A 16,479-nucleotide genomic window follows, 5' to 3' on the forward strand; every position below is an offset into this window, starting at 1 on the left:
CTTTGCTGCCTTTTTTCACTTTCTTATTCCAAAGGTGTTTTTCCTTCTGCTTGGAAATTTGCTCATATCCAGCCAGTTCCTAAAAAGGGTGACAAATCCCTCCCATCCAATTATTGTCCCATTGCAATTACTTCTACTCTTTCTAAAGTAATGGAGAAATCAATTAACCGCCAACTCTTAAACTACCTAGAAACCTTCCGTCTGATCAACGATCGCCAGTATGGATTCCGACAGTGTCGATTCATTGGTGATATTTTGGCTTATGTTACCCATTTATGGACTAATTCAATGGAAAAGTTCGGTGAAACACAAGCAGTTGCTCTTGACATCTCAAAGGCTTTCGATCATGTTTGGCATAAAGTTCTTCTAAACAAGCTTCCAACTTATGGTTTGCCAACTGTTTTTAGTAATTGGTTATCCAGTTTTCTCTCTGATCGCTCACTGAGGGTGATGGTAGATGGCTCTATGTCTTCTAACTTCTCCACTAATGCCGGTGTCCCCCAAGGTTCAGTTCTTTCCCCCACTCTTTTCCTCTTGTATATTAATGACCGTCTTCCATTGGCTGGAAATCCTATCCATAGTTTTGCCGATGATATCACATTGTATTCCACTTTCCATTTTGAGAAACCTTGCTCTGCTCAGTCAGCTTCAAGTTCTCGAAAATCTGCTACCAATTCCTTAAGTGCTGATCTCCAGGTAATTCTCCAGTGGGGCAAAGACAACTTAGTGGATTTCAACCCTTCTAAAACTGTCTTGTCTTATATCTCGCAAAAAGGATTCTTCCACTCCTATGCTTATCTTTAGTGACATTCCGGTTTCTAGGCAAGATGATTATATCTCTTTTGGAGATTACCCTGACTTCTAATCTCTCATGGCACAAGCACATTACAAATATTGTTTCCTCTGCATCTAAAAACTTGGTTTTCTCTTTCACTCTCGGCATTACTTTTCTTCCAAACATCCGCTCACTCTGTATAAATCGCAAATCCGCCCTGCCATGAAATTGTTCCCACATCTGGGGTGGTGCCCCAAAACCTCTCTCAGGCTTCTTGATTCCATTCAGAAGAGGGCAGTTAGGTTAATGATTCATCTCCAACAGTCTCTCCACTTGCTGTCTCATAGACATACTGTTTCTGCTGCATGCCTCTTCTACAAATACATTCCATTCAAAGCCCCTTGAGCCTACCATTCCCTGTGCCGAAGCACATCCATGGCTAGGTTCTTAGACTTGTACGGTCAAAATCTTTATGAGGACTATTATTAAGAAAAAATTTAAATTAAAGTTAAAATCAAACAACACATAACTTTTTGCTACGAGCTCTTAGCTTGTCTTGAGAAGGATAACCTTTATTAATTTAATAAAATTGCTTCTCCTAATCAAGACAGTTACCGCCCCTGTCGGGGAGGCGAGCTTCTACTATCTAATAGCACGTCTTCTAAAGACCTCTTTTACGTAAACATTAAAATGTTTAAAATTCACCTTATTTATAAACATATTTACAAGTGTCTCTTCCCTCAAAATTCCTATCTTAGTTTGCAGGAAAGCTCTGGTGTCTGTATAATGGACACAATTCAACATTATATGTTTTGATGTTTCTGGGTTCCCACACGTGCACAACCCAGACTCATGTAAACCCAGCTCAGACAATTTAAACTTCAGTCCATGACCTGTTATTAGGAATGTCGCATTAAGTCCAAACTGTAACCAAGGCTTTTTCTTTGTATCCACTGTTTCCACACTCGGCAGAAACAAGTGAGTTTGTCTTCCTTTTTCAGAGTTTTGCCAGAACTCCTGCCACTGATTTTTAATATCTCTTAGAATTCTTGCTCTTTCTGTTTTCACATCGTTCCTTGTATACACATAGTCATTTTCTAAACATGTTCTAATATCCATAATGACTGTTCTAATATTGTTCTTTGTGTAATACAATAATCCCTTTAAGAGAACTTCATAGTAAGCTGGCATCCTCCCTGCAACCACCTGCAAGGCCTCAGAAGAAACAGTCCGACACGCTCTAGTGATGCCCAACAATGCAAATCTTTGTGCTTGGACTAAGTATTTCTGGACCATCACAGTTTCTACTCTATGTACCCAAGCCCCAGCAGCATATGCGACGATTGGGACAAACAAACATTTATACAATAGATTCAATGATCTGCCATGAAATATTGTTCTCACATCTGGGGTGGTACCCCCAAAACCTCTCTCAGGCTTCTTGATTCCATTCAGAAGAGGGCAGTTAGGTTAATTAATGATTCATCTCCAACAGAGTCTCTCCACTCGCTGTCTCTTAGACGTACTGTTTCTGCTGCATGCCTCTTCTACAGATACAGTGTAAAGTGTGTTTGGTGTCAAGCGGCACCAGGGGTTCCCCCCATCTCCGCATTGCTTGCATTATGATGGGTGTGCCAGTTTACTGGAAATGCCAGAGATTCAAAAGTGTATGGATATTGTACATGTGTAGTGTCGTGTACCGTTGTTCATCTGGTCATTTAGCCGCTGGACCCCTACTGAGGCCCAACGTTGCCCCGTAGAGGCAGACCAGGAAACGCCAGTCGAATAAGATGTACTCTGGCAGGTCCTGCCACCTAATTTCCTGAGATTTCAGTGGCTAGGACCTTAAAAAAAAATATATATATATATATATATATATACATATATACATACACAAATATATATACATACATAATACACACAAATATATATACATATATACACCCTCTATGTGCTTGCGTGGCAGGGAGGCACTTGGAATGAGAGGCTGAAAGTAGTGGGCGAAGGTGATTTTAGATTGTGTGGGGCATTGCGTGCAGGTAGAGTGGGGGAGTAGATTGAAGACTGGGAGGGGAAAGGCAGAGACATGGGGCCGATAGAGAAGACAGCTCCAGTTTACAGTGGGGCAAGCCCATGTCCCACCAGAGAGTAAGAATGGGGATGGCGTGTGGGGGGATACAGTGGAACCGTCACCTCCCCCACCCGTCGGGGAGAGGTGAAATAGTTGAGCCAGGCAAGGGAGCTGGCTCAGGTTGCCAATACAGCGTGCATGCAGAGACTGCGATTTGTTCATGTGGCATTTGGTATAGACTAGTAGGATTGAGCCGCTTGTAGGATTTAACTCCTCTTCTCTGATGTCTGTGTGAGCCAAGTTTGGCCGCCTATTTGGAGGTCGCTCATTGGAAATGGGACCCGTCCAGTTAAATCAGATTTTAGCATCCATAGGATAATGCGTAGAGAGCTGCTCGCCGCTTTTGGTGTATACTCCGTCTGTAGGTCAAGATTGAGTATTCAAGAAGCAAATCCTGGTCCATTTGATGCTGGAGATGTAGGATCAATAAGTCTAAGTCAATGCAGTGCAGTTAATGCAGCATTTGTTGAGTAGTCGCTCGTGGGACCCATGTCCCGTCCATGGATATTTGCTCTTTAAGGCGGATTCCGTTGTTGTTTGGGAGAATGGATCTGTCAACCAGAATGCAAGTCCGGGTCGTATATTGTGCACGGAGGCTGTGCTTGCTCTTTTGTTTGGGGGTTGCCCTTGGGAGCCATGTCCCGTCGGTGAGTCAATTTGCAGAGAAAAGGAAGTGAGTATGGTTGAGGTGAGTTTCAGTTCTGCCATGATGTCCAGCGTTATCCACTGAGGTAGAATTGGGAGGTTCTCCCCCCATACTCCTCCTGTGACACATGTTCCGTTTGGTTATAGTTGGTGATGAGTTGGGATATTTAATGGTCCTACCGCAGTAATCTGGTATGGATGGAATTATAAAAGTTTCCACTTGATCATGGAGCTTTCAGATTTGGGGTGCATGGAGTACTACATTTGTCCTTGTTGTTCGTGATTTGGAGGCAGTGGAAGGGTTAGTCGTCTAGTGTATAGGCTCTACAGATACAGTAAACCCCCGCTATTCGTGGTCACTGATTTAATATAAAATGAAACCTAAAAAATGTGAATTTTAAAGTGCCGTGAACATTTTCCGCCATAATAAAACATGGGCATGGCTAAAATTATCTTTCCCTGTCAAAACAGCGCTCAGTGGGTGGGGGGAGAGGGGTGACAAAATCACGAGTGTGGATATTTCTCGCTAATCCTTGTTCAGTATGTGTTATGCGCTTGTCATGGAAGGGTGTGTTAACGGAAGAAAGTGACTTTATTGTGGACAAGTTCTTTCTAACCCGTACAAAAATATGGCTATGAATGTGAAAAGATCAAAGAAGGTGATGACATTAGCGAATAAAATTGAGTTATTGGATAAAATTTCTAATGGTGAAAGTGTCTCCTCAGTGGCAAAACATAAAATCAATGAGTCAACAATACGATCAATCAAGAAATCAAGAAAAAATCCGCCATAGTGTCTGTGAAAATGCGCTAATTGCTTCAAAAATTTGCTCTGTAACTCGTGATGTTAAATTACAAAAAATGGAAAAGGCTTTAAATCTGTGGATAGAAGACCGAACTCAAAATAAAATTCCGTTAAGTTCACTCATCATTTGTAAAAAGGCAAAACTCCTTTATCAACACTTTAGCGAAACTGGTGATAGCACTGGCGGGATAAGGTTTTTAGCTAGCAAAGGTGCTGGTGTGAAAGATTTGTTTGAAATTTCTAATATTACATTTAATATTAAATTGTTTCTTATTTTCATTTCAATGCCATGTGCTTGCATTTCACTATGTACTGTCTATGTACATAGTCATATTATGAAGGTACATATAATATATACATAGACAAAATGTTAGACTAGTTTTTATTATATATTTCATACTTTGGAACGGAACCCCTTTATTACTATGGGAGCCATAACTCAGTATTCACAGTATTTCTCAGGAACGTAACCCCTGCTATTCGTGGGGGTTTACTGTACTTCCATGGGCACTGTTCTTCTGAATTGGCTTCTATAATTCTGCTCTCTCTTTCAAAACAGTCCGAACACGTGTTGCCATCAGCCAACATCCATTTACTGTCCAACTTCAAACTCACAGAACCAACTTTTCATCTTCCTCATTTATTCATTCAACTGCCGTTTTCTGCAACAACCTTCCTTCATACGTATTTCCTGAAATTTACAGTCTACAGAAGTCCAATGTCAACAAATATCTTCTTTCTTCTTCTCAACCTCCAACCCAAGCACGGTACTAAGTACTATAGGTTCTAATACCTTTCGTGTTTGTGGTTTGCATAAAAAAAAGTAACATAACATTGATTTGGTTTGAAATACCAGAAATATGTTTGTTAGGGTGACCATGAAGAAAAGGAAGATCGAAAGATATTTTTTGGTGTTGGTTGGTGGAGAGAATAATTTTATCGTGGAGCAATTGGTGCTAAAATATTCCTTATATGATGAAATGAAATTTGTTTGCTTGTGTGTTACTTTCATCTTTTATATAATCAAAATATTGTCTTTAACTCTAAGCTGTTTAATAAGAGTTTATGTAATTGGAATTAGTTTCCATCAAAAAGCACAAATTCACATTTATTATGAATGTGTGCTTTATGATGATTAATAATTAATTAATGATTAATTATTACATTTTTATCTTGTAGCTTGTTGATCCAAGTGGAAAGCCAACAATGTCAGCCCATCCAGGTAAGATTGGTCAGTGTGAAAAATGTTAGTTTCTAATTGTAGACAACTTAATTAAATAATTTTATTATTTAATTCTCAAAGGATAATCACACACACACAACACACACACACCCTTTGAATTCAAAAATTTATTATTTAGCTGAATTGTGAGGCTGGATCAAAATTCTGTCACTAGAACCATTTCTGCAGCTCTTGTGTTTTGATTTATTTTCGAGACCAAGAAGGAATTAGATCTGGAGAATATGGGGAGTGAGGGACCACAGCCATGTTTTCTTATGATTAGAAGTTATTGCCCATTCAGGCCATATCAGGGTATATTTGGTCCTTGAGGTTGTCACAGATATTCCCTCAGATATGCCAGACAAGCTATACTTGCTACCTGGGAATCTAAAACGCTGATGGAACTTATATTTGGATGACACTCAAGTCAAGTGGACCCAATTTTGGTGAAGTCCGGATGGTCTGTGACAGCCAAATCCTCTGCTTGCACCTTCACAATGGTGGGACTGTTAGTAATCCTGAGTATAACCCCATGCACAAGCACACTGTGGGTGACCACCCAGGTGTGAACCAACGTAAGCAGGGGTCGAGGTGTGGCGCCCACACCACATGGAGGAATGTCACCCTTCTGTGTTACCAGGCAATACTAGGTGGTAGATGACTCTCATCAACCGGTGAAATACCACCACTTTGCTTATTGGAGGCTTGAAGTGGTGGAACCAGTGTTTAGTCTCTAGAGCTAAGTTCCGGTCAATCCTTCCCCATCTCTTCCATCATGCAGTGTGACTGATGACCTTTGAGGTTATGATGGACATCATGGCAAGATCCAGTCTTACTTATATTTCGAGGGTACAGCTCTAAAATGGTCTTCGCAGGCTGGCGACTAGTTAGTACACTGGACCGAACCTATTGGTAACTGTTTAGGAGGCTTCCAGATCGGCTAGTATATAATCTCGCTACCTCTACTCTTCCACATAGTGACTGGAGGGAGTCTGAGTAGCACACAAAATTTTAGTGTATACTGGAAAATGTGCTACAGAAATAGCATATTCAATAATAGATTTGTTACAGTTCAAACACTGTATTCTTTAAATTTAGCTCTGTATGATTTCTTTTTTCCTGTAATTTTCTTTCCCTCTGGATTGTAATGGAATGAGATTTTTTTTGGGATCAATTAACTATAAACTTTTGCTCTGAAAGGGGAGATTTGCACAGCATTTAAATGATTTAGGAAAAAATCACTGGATTTATTGATGGAAATTGCAAAGTGTGACTCTGGAAATGCTTCTAAATCAACAGCAGTAGGATTACTGGACTTTGCTGCATATACTAAGCTTAAGAAGGAAATACTTGTGGATGATGATTCCATGGTAATACAAGTGGGGACTAATGATTTAAACTTAAATGAACTGATTTGTTATGAAATATAAGGTCATGTTTTTGCAGGATTGGATAAAATGTTTTTATGTATGCAGTTCTACCCAGATGTGATGGCAGAGATTTCATGATTAAAGCTTGAGGAATAATACAAGGCTTGTGGGAAGGGGGAATTTTTCTCAGCATGGCCAGCCTTAGTTGGTAGACAGGATTTATTTTATAAAGACAGTACTTAAACAGAGGAGATGTAATGGTTTTTTCTGATGCCATTGAGGAGGCATTATGGGTTCAGGGAAATTGCTAGTTTGAGAGGTTAGGGAAGTCTACACATTTGACTCATGTCCGTGGCATGGGACAAAATTACATGCACACTCTCTCTGAGAGTGTTTGTGTGTAACCGTTAATTACCCTAAACGCTGAAAGGGAAAGTGTAATAGAAGCAAAATCCACCAGCAGCCTGAGATTACACGGAAAAACATTTAACTATAAACGGTAAATCAAGATTTGTAATAAGCAGTAAAGTACATAACTTAATTTTTCTATAATGCTAAGAGAAACTAAAAAGAAAATTAAATAAATTTGGCTTTCGATCAAGTAAGATAATATTGATGTAGTTGGGCTTACACCAAGAGATGCAATATAAATTTCATTTTGGCAAATATTGTGTTCGGGGGAAGATAAGGAGGGTTGGTGGAAGTTTGACGTTTCTGATCAAAAACTGCTTGAAAGTGGCAGGAATGATCCCTGAGTCAGATCATGGTAACGTGGATGCCGAATAAGCGTGGTATGAGATGGTTTGCAGTAATGGATAAGTGACAGTGGTATGTTACATGCCAAATGACTGCGAGGGATATGACAAAAAATCTCTTGGCCAGATTGAATGGGCTTGTAAGTTTGATTGATTATGCATTATATGGTAACAGGTTTTTTTTTTTTAACAAACTGGGCGATTGTTACATAGTAACAATCACCCAGTTATCTCTGAGAGAGAGAGAGAGAGAGAGAGAGAGAGAGAGAGAGAGAGAGAGTATATAAGTGTTTCTAAAATCTTAAAATTGATTCTTACTAAAGAGTCTAACTCTGTCAAATTTGCCAGCAAAGGAATCAATAGCAGATGGCCACAATACCATAAAATCAATTTTTTTTCAAAGAAACCTATATAGGCAAAGTAAAGGCAAAAGTTTCAATTTCAAGAGGGGATTGTAACAGAATGAGATTTTTTTGGGATCAATTAACTAGATAGATTATGGTAAGCTGGGATTTATTCAAAATAGCAAACCTATTTGTACCAGTGGGCAAGTTCTGTAAACATAAGATTCCAAAATGGATGACAGGTGAGATACAAGTTTACTGATAAAATAAGCATAGGACTACTACAAACAATCATGTGATTTTGATTTGTATGAGCATCGTATATAAGCAAATATGTAATAAAACCACCTATGACACTTTCTTACATATAATATGGGCAGAAACTGATTACAAGAAAGCACTAGTAAAGAGATCTAAGATGGGATAGATAGGGTGTTTTTCTCATATGTCAATAAAAAAACAAAGAGGAGCAAATCACTGGATCCTTTGATTTCCATGGAAGATCTGTAGAAATCCCAGTATAAATGACAGATGAGTTGAACAGATACTCTCAATGATATTTACAGCCGAAATCAGGTAAGCCTTGAGCCTCTAAGAAATGTTAAGGACTCAGATTGTTGCAAAATTAGTGATAATGAGCTTCAGAGAAGCATTCATTATTAGCATTAGCATTAGTAGAAGCATATGATGCAAGAAAGCAAGCTTATTCAGCATCATCAAAAAAAAAAAAAAAAACACACCACTCCCATTTCACCCCTTCGTTCGCTCGAAATACCTGTCCAGTTGAGCCTTAATTTGTTTAGGCTATCAACTTCAACAACAAGTGATGGAAGTCGGTTCCACCAACCAACCACCCGCTGGCCAAAGGCAAATTTCCGCACATCTATCCGACATCCGTCCTTCCTCAATTTGAATTTATGCCCTCTGAGCTGATTATTCTGAGCAAGATGAAGAATCCCATTGGCATTGAGCACGCTCAAACCATTCAAAGCCTTATACACCTCTATCAGATCACCTCGCCGGTGCCTAGTCTCCAGACTCTGTAATTTGCAAAACTTAAGCCTTTCTTCGTAAGAGCAACCCTTTGTTCCATTCACTAATCTTGTTGCCCTTCTCTGTACCCGTTCCAGCAGCTCTACATCCTTCTTGAAATGAGGCCTCCAGACCTGTATACAGTACTCAAGATGTGGCCTAACCATTGCCTTATCCAAGGGAATAATCACCTCCTTATCCCTGCTAGAAAAATTCCTGTATATCATTGATCAAAGCTACTGAGTATAAGGAGAGCAGGGCTCCTGGTGGGAGTACATTCAGTGATACAAATAAGTGTATCAAACCATTGGGAATGTAAATAAGATCATTAGACTCTGAGAAGATTCCTTTGGACTGAAGTGCTAACGTCTTCCCAGTTAACTAAAGATGAGTAATTCTGTAGTTAAGGATGGGATCTGGGTTGATCTTGACAAGAATAATGCTATCTTGAATAGTTCCCAGCTCTGGTTCATCAAGGAGAGGTCATGCCTGACCAGTTTGATAAATTACTATAATCTAGTCATTAAACATTTGGATGCAAGTAACAATTTTTACATTATATATCTAGATTTCACTAAAGCTATTGATACCATCCTCATGGAAGACTGCTACTGGAAGAAGCTGAAGTTACTGGTAAGATTTTATGCTTTACAGAAGGCTGACTAAATGGTAGGAAACAGAGGGTTGTCATAAATAGTCAGTCCCGAGGGTGGACTAGTGTTAAAAAGTGGGATCTCTCAGAGTGTTGGATCCTTCACTCTTTCTAATTTTCGTAGATGATATTATTAGTATTATTAGCCATATGGTGCAAGGAAGACTTTTGGCTTGTGCTGCACCAGCCAGAAAAAATTTCTGAGTTACCCTGACTTCAGAGAGAGTGAGTTGTGTGTGTGGTGTTTTCTGGCACAAGGGCTACTTAGGCCATATTGCGCCTCCCAAATTAATTGAGTCACTTATGATAACTGCACAGTGAACAGTTAGAGAGAGAGAATGAGAATCACCAAAAAAGAGAAGAATGATGATATCTAGCTGAGGACCCTGACTGTACCAAGCCCATACTCACCAGATGTGAGCCCCTGTGGTAATTTTGACTGACAAGAGTGTCTGAGGAAATCTGTTAAATTTTGGTGATCAGAAGGTGGGAATGTTGGTTAACAATTTGAGCCAGGCCGTGTTACTTCAAAATGGTTTAGATTGCTTGTGTTGTCTGAACAGTGGCAACTAAAATTTAATGCTTCTAAAATTAAAATTATGCAATTAGGGAATGGAAACTACTCCATAATAATTATTATTATTTATTTATTTATTTTACTAATACAGTCAGTCCTCGTATAGCACAATAGTTGTGTTCCTAGAAACCCTCGTGCAATGCAAAATCGGGCAATATAAACAACAGGCCCTATGGGAAAAATAGGGTTAGGTGCCGACCACCCAAGATTGGGTGGTCGGCACCTAACACACATTTGGTTACACACATTTGTAACCAAAACATTACCAAACACAATAAATAATCATAATAAAATACGTATCTTATTACGTAATAAAATATTGCTAATGCTTTTGATTCTATGATAAGCAAACTTGTTTTTTGTTTGATTTTCTATCCAAACAGATGACAGCCGTTCCATCTCTTCCAGTTCCTTGTGTCTTAATCTAATGGATTTTAATTACACTTTGAGTGTTCCTGCTATGAAAGTTGTTTTTATTTTCTCTGCATTCTTTGTAATTCTCGGCATTGCCTCATTTAGGTTTGTAGCACGTGTAATATCACATGGAATTTCATGTGATATTACACATGCAATTTCATTTTGCTCAAAGCATTTCACAGTTTCATATTTTTTCTCTATCGACAGAGGCGGACTGGCCATAAGCCTTACCAGGGAAATCACGGTGGGCGCCTCTGTAGCCAGGTGGGAAGGAGCAGCAGTGTGTAGCACACGCTTCTTGATTAGACCGGGGTTCGAGCCCTTCACCACCAAATACGGAGGATGCAGAAAGGTCAGGGAATGCCCACTGCATATCCCGGAGCAATATGGCCTTAGTTGCTAATGCTCCTAAAAACTAAATAACAAACAAACAGAGGCCGGTGTGATTTTGGTCATAAACCATAGTATGAGGCCACTATAAATTTTCCCGGGTAAGAATTTTTGATCCAGTCCACCTCTGTTTATCGATATTGCTTTTCTTTTTCTCTCTGAATCTGTAGTGTCTTCACCAGGATGCTTCCTTTTCACCTTTTAAGTATTTTACTCATTTTTATTTGTTTATGCTTGATACACATAAACAAAGCTGTGTGCATGTAGCAACTGAATAAACAACACCGTAAAGGCAGAGATACACTATTAAACCTCACATTTTACAAAAGCACATTTCTAGGGGTTACTACCATAAAACAATAAAAACAATTTCGAGTTGCATTTCTGCTAGTGGAATTTGTTATAAACTGGTAGTAAACTCGATCTAATTGCATTTGCGATTATACTGATAGCTGGAATTGTGTTGGTTTTTACATTATTATGGTGAAATGTGTTTCCCCTTCACTGATATAAAAAACAAATACATTTTCAGAATCTTCTCTTCATTCCTATCGTGTTGCGTTCGGTTGGGGTGATTCTGCGTTCGACTGCATTTCTTGTAAACACAAAGGCGAATCGTACATAAACAAATTCAGTTCGTGTTATATAAGAAATTGTGTATGATCGAATTCGTGTAGTGTAAACACGTGTTATACAAGAACTGACTGTACTAAAAATTTTCAGTGAATATTACATTGTATAATAAATATTTAAAGGAAAAGAATTACTTTTATATATTAATGGTCAATTAGTTAAACCTTTATTTCTATTAGCTTCAGAACAAGAAAAAATTTAATTAAATAAAAAAATCAAATGCATTTTAAATGTAACACTGTGTGTGTTACCTAACTTTCCACTGTTTATGCAGCTGTTAGAGGTCTGAACGAGCCCACATTTTTTCATTTTTACCTGGCCCGAAGTCTAAACAACCCAACCCGGAATTAATTTTTCAAAGTTATCCCCCCCCCCCAAACCGATTTTTATCCTGCCCTGATTGAAGCTTTTTATATAAATAAAATCGCCAGCATTACTTTGTGAAGTTTCATAATAATAAAAAAAATAAGTTCAGATTCAAAGTTCAATATCTCTCTCTCTATACATTAAAAAGGTTTTCCTCCTAGTGATATTTATTTGAGCCATTGGGAGAAGAGAGGGCAGGGCAATTACATCACTACAAATGCGCAGGTAAATAATTATATAAGTCATTTCCTAATTAGATTTCAATCAGTGCGTTATAATGTTTGTGTTAGTATAACGTTATTATACAAATAATAACATACAATACAAAACTACAAATATTTACAAAATACTAAACTGTTTACAATCATACCTCTGCTATATCAGGACGATGGGTTTCTTCATCAGCTGACATTAATATACAAAAAAGTTACAATGGAACATCAAATGATGCCAAGTGTGGTCACGAGTTAGACAGTGAAGCACGTGCATGTGGTTGGTGAACATTAAATGGAAGGAACACAGATGGGTTACTGAGCAGAATCGGACACTTGCTGTTGACAATGAACAGCATGTACATGGGATGCATTGCACGATAACTGCTTCTGTAACGTTCACAATGGTGTGCATGTGCTTCACTGTCTAACACACAACCACACCAAGCATCATTTGATGTTCCATTGTAATGTTTTTTGTATTGTTAGCTGATAAAAGTGACCTGATATAGTTTGTATAGTTTGTTAATATTCCATCAACGCTTCTCCAACAATGGAGAAGCGTTGATGGAACGAGCCAAAAGAGTGAAAAGGACTAATGTCTTGGCAATCATTTAAAGTATAATGAATGAAAACCTGTGTGCGAAGGTGTTTAAAACCCTTTATGAAGTGTAAGAATCTGGTGAAGACAAAGAAGTGAGTTTGACATTAAGTGGGGGGTTGGTGAGCAGGGGGTGGAGCCTCTTAGTTAATAATTATTAGTAATAATAATTATCAATATTAATTATATAAATAAGAAAATGTAATAAATTTTCAATTTACCATACTTAATATAATTCCAAAACGAATATCGATATCCACCTCTACTTAAATTAAAAAAATTAGAACTGACTGTCACTGGCAATTCTCACTGTATGAATGATGTATAAGCATTCATCTTACCTGTATTTCTAAATTATTGATCAGTATTGGATATAGCAAAGAAGCAGTTAGAAAGTGTTACAAGTGAATGTTCTTAGAATTGAGAGTAGGCCAACCCAAAATCTCAGATGTAGTAGAACTAGGGATTAACGGTATCACATTTAAGAAATACTGTATACTGTGCACATACAACTAAAAAGGGAACCATTGCTGTGGGATATAATGACTCATATCATACTCTTGATGTAACATAAATTGCAACTTAATACCCGCTTAAGGGTAAAGGCTATATTTTACTGAGCAAAAATACAGATCGGGTTATTTCCATAAAAGAATACAAATTTCGGTGAATTCTGGAGATGTTGGCGAAGTGTGCCTTATTGGTCAATCAACAGACAACTAATACACATTTTTTTCTGAAAAACCTTTAAGAATTTAAATACATAAAAAAATATTTAAAAAAATATATATATGTAAGAAATAGCCTGAAAAAGTTCAAAATGTTTGAAATAACAATTCATTGTGATTATTTGTATTGGGCCCACACAGACCTCTAGCTGCTGTTTTAACTCTTTCATGAGTATATTGCATGACTCCATTATTTTACCCGGAACAGAAGTTAAACTTACAGACCAGTTAGTTTAACTTCTGTTCCGGGTAAAATAATGGAGTCACTGGTTAAAGATGCATTGCAGGATCATCTAGACAAGACTGCAGCAATAATTCAGACACAGCATGGGTTTGTTAAGGGAAAGTCTTGTCTGACAAATTTGATAGGATATTATGATGTGGTTACAAAGGAACTGGATGCAAAAAACAATTTTGATATCATATATTTGGATTTCAGGAAAGCTTTTGACACTGTTGCGCATGGAAGACTACTGTACAAATTGGAGCAGAATGGTATTAAGGGTAAGTTGCTACAATGGATAAAAGGATGGTTAAGTGGGAGAAGACAGAGGGTGGTAATCAATGGGTGCTGCTCTTCTTGGACTAATGTTATTAGTGGAGTCCCACAGGGTTCGGTGTTGGGTCCACTGTTGTTTTGTATATTTATCAATGATATTGATGAAGGTATATCAGGCTTAATGTCGAAGTTTGCAGATGACACGAAGGTTGGCAGGGTTGTTAATGACAGTAATGGCAGTGTGCTACTGCAACAGGATCTAGATAATTTGGGCAGATGGGCTAAGAAGTGGCAACTGAAGTTTAACCTTGACAAATGCAAAGTACTGCATATGGGTAGAAGTAACCCCAGAGAAACGTACCAACTGTGTGGTACTACACTTAAGGTGGTAGAAAATGAAAAAGACCTGGGAGTAATTGTGCAGTCAGATATGAAGTTTTCTGAGCAATGTAGACAGGCTGCTAGGGCAGGTCATGGGGTTTTGTCAATGATATATAGGAATTTTGCTAGCAGGGAAAAGGAGGTGATTGTCCCTCTGTATAAGGCAATGGTCAGGCCACGCCTTGAGTACTGCGTACAGGTCTGGAGGCTTCATTTTAGGAAGGATGTAGATTTGCTTGAGCGTGTACAGAGAAGAGCAACACGATTGGTGAGGGGAATGAAGGGATCCTCTTACCAAGAGAGGCTTAAGTTCTGCAAATTGCAGTGGCTGGAGACTAGGCACCTGCGCGGTGATCTGATTGAGGTCTATAAGGCCTTGAATGGGTTGAGCACGCTGAATTCTGATGGGATCCTCCCACTTGTTCAGAATACGAACCTACGGGGACATAAGTTCAAATTAAGAAAGGATAGATGTAGAATAGATGTGCGGAAATTTGCCTTTAGCCAGCGGGTGGTTAATTGCTGGAACAAACTTCCATCTGTCGTTGTGGAAGTTGATAGGTTAAATAAATTTAAGGAGGAACTGGACAGGCAATTGGAGGGTATGGTGTGATTTTTTTTTTTTTTTTTTTTTTTTGGCTGATGCTGCATAAGCTCCTACACTTGCTTTCTTGCATCAAGTGCCACTACTACTACTACTACTATATATATAAATTAACATTTTTCATGTGTTTGCATACTGTGCTGCATGTGTCAATTACATATTAAAGGTCACTTCAGTGTGTTGGTTTGTGTAACTAATTTTCTTGAAACTTTTCAGTTTGTCCTGTTATCTATGTTTCCAATAATAGTAGACGATGGCAGCACAAAAATATCTTTAAAAATTGCAGGAGATGCACCTTTGAGCCTGTGTTGTCCGATTTTGCTTATGAAAACAAAAATTGGAGAAATTCTTTAGAATTATTCAGATACAGAACTTGATGTGATTGAATTGTGTGATACCCAAATATTTGTAAAGATTATTTTCACTAAAAAAACACTGAATGATGTATGTTTTATACATAATTTTATTTTATTTTTGACTGCTTTGTTCTGATGTTAGGCTATCAAGTTAAATTAAGAACAAATTAATATTTAAAAGCATCCAATGCTTAGTTTACAATTTTGCAAAACAAATTTCACAAAGAATCTCTCTTCTGAGACTGCACCCAATGAAGGAAAACTTGATCCAGGGACCATATGCTATAGTCAATTCATGCATGAAATCCATATGATTAACCCTTTCTTACAAAATCTGAATTTGCTATCTTCCATTACATGATGCATTATTGGGTTCCAGCTTTTAAACTTAGAAAATTACCTCTTACATACAGATTTACATTTCTCTAGTGTTTGGCATTATGAAAATGTGTTCATGTTTATGGCTATTAATTTTTTTGTGTTGAGAAGTATTGCTTTATATAAAACATATTATATAATGTTATATTCATAATTTACTAGCATATTTAATGTGTTTTATTTATTTTATTATATATAGCTCGGTTCTCACCAGAGGATAAGTATAGCAGACATAGGCTAACCATAAAGCATCGATTTGGACTTCTTCCAACACAGCAAAAGAAACCTGTGTATTAATAAAATCTTGAATAGTGTATATATGAAACATAAGAGTTTGCATCTAATTTAAAAATAAATAAATTGAGCATTTAGCCTTTTACATCATATACTTTTACATCATATATCAAAAATTTATTTCAAGATAGAGTGAATTCATAAAGTATTTACACACAAAGTAAATGTTACATATATCTTAAGTGTATGACAGACTTAGTTGCTGTGGTTCATAGAAAATGTCTTCTTCAAAGAGGTTAATTTATTTAGAGCAAAAAACAAGATATACAAGATGCCCATAGTAATTTATTTCCACAAAAGTACTAAAAGGGC

The 16,479-nt window shown here is 37.8% G+C and overlaps 1 protein-coding gene across 1 annotated transcript in view; it reads left to right on the forward strand.

Moving 5' to 3' along the window:
- The window catches only part of Nop10 (Nop10 ribonucleoprotein), a 31,828-nt gene extending 15,584 nt beyond the window's left edge, over nt 1-16,244 (forward strand). Inside the window, exons 2-3 of the mRNA XM_090387765.1 lie at nt 5,536-5,578; nt 16,073-16,244. Coding sequence (XP_090243891.1) covers nt 5,536-5,578; nt 16,073-16,170 — 141 coding nt within the window. The 3' untranslated portion in view covers nt 16,171-16,244. The remainder of the gene's footprint in view (nt 1-5,535; nt 5,579-16,072) is intronic.
- The last annotated feature ends 235 nt before the right edge of the window (nt 16,245-16,479 follow it).

The sequence above is a fragment of the Mastigoproctus giganteus genome, chromosome 13 (genome assembly GCF_048544385.1).
Source record: "Mastigoproctus giganteus isolate SK-2022 chromosome 13, ASM4854438v1, whole genome shotgun sequence".
Taxonomy (NCBI): Eukaryota; Metazoa; Arthropoda; class Arachnida; order Uropygi; family Thelyphonidae; genus Mastigoproctus; species Mastigoproctus giganteus.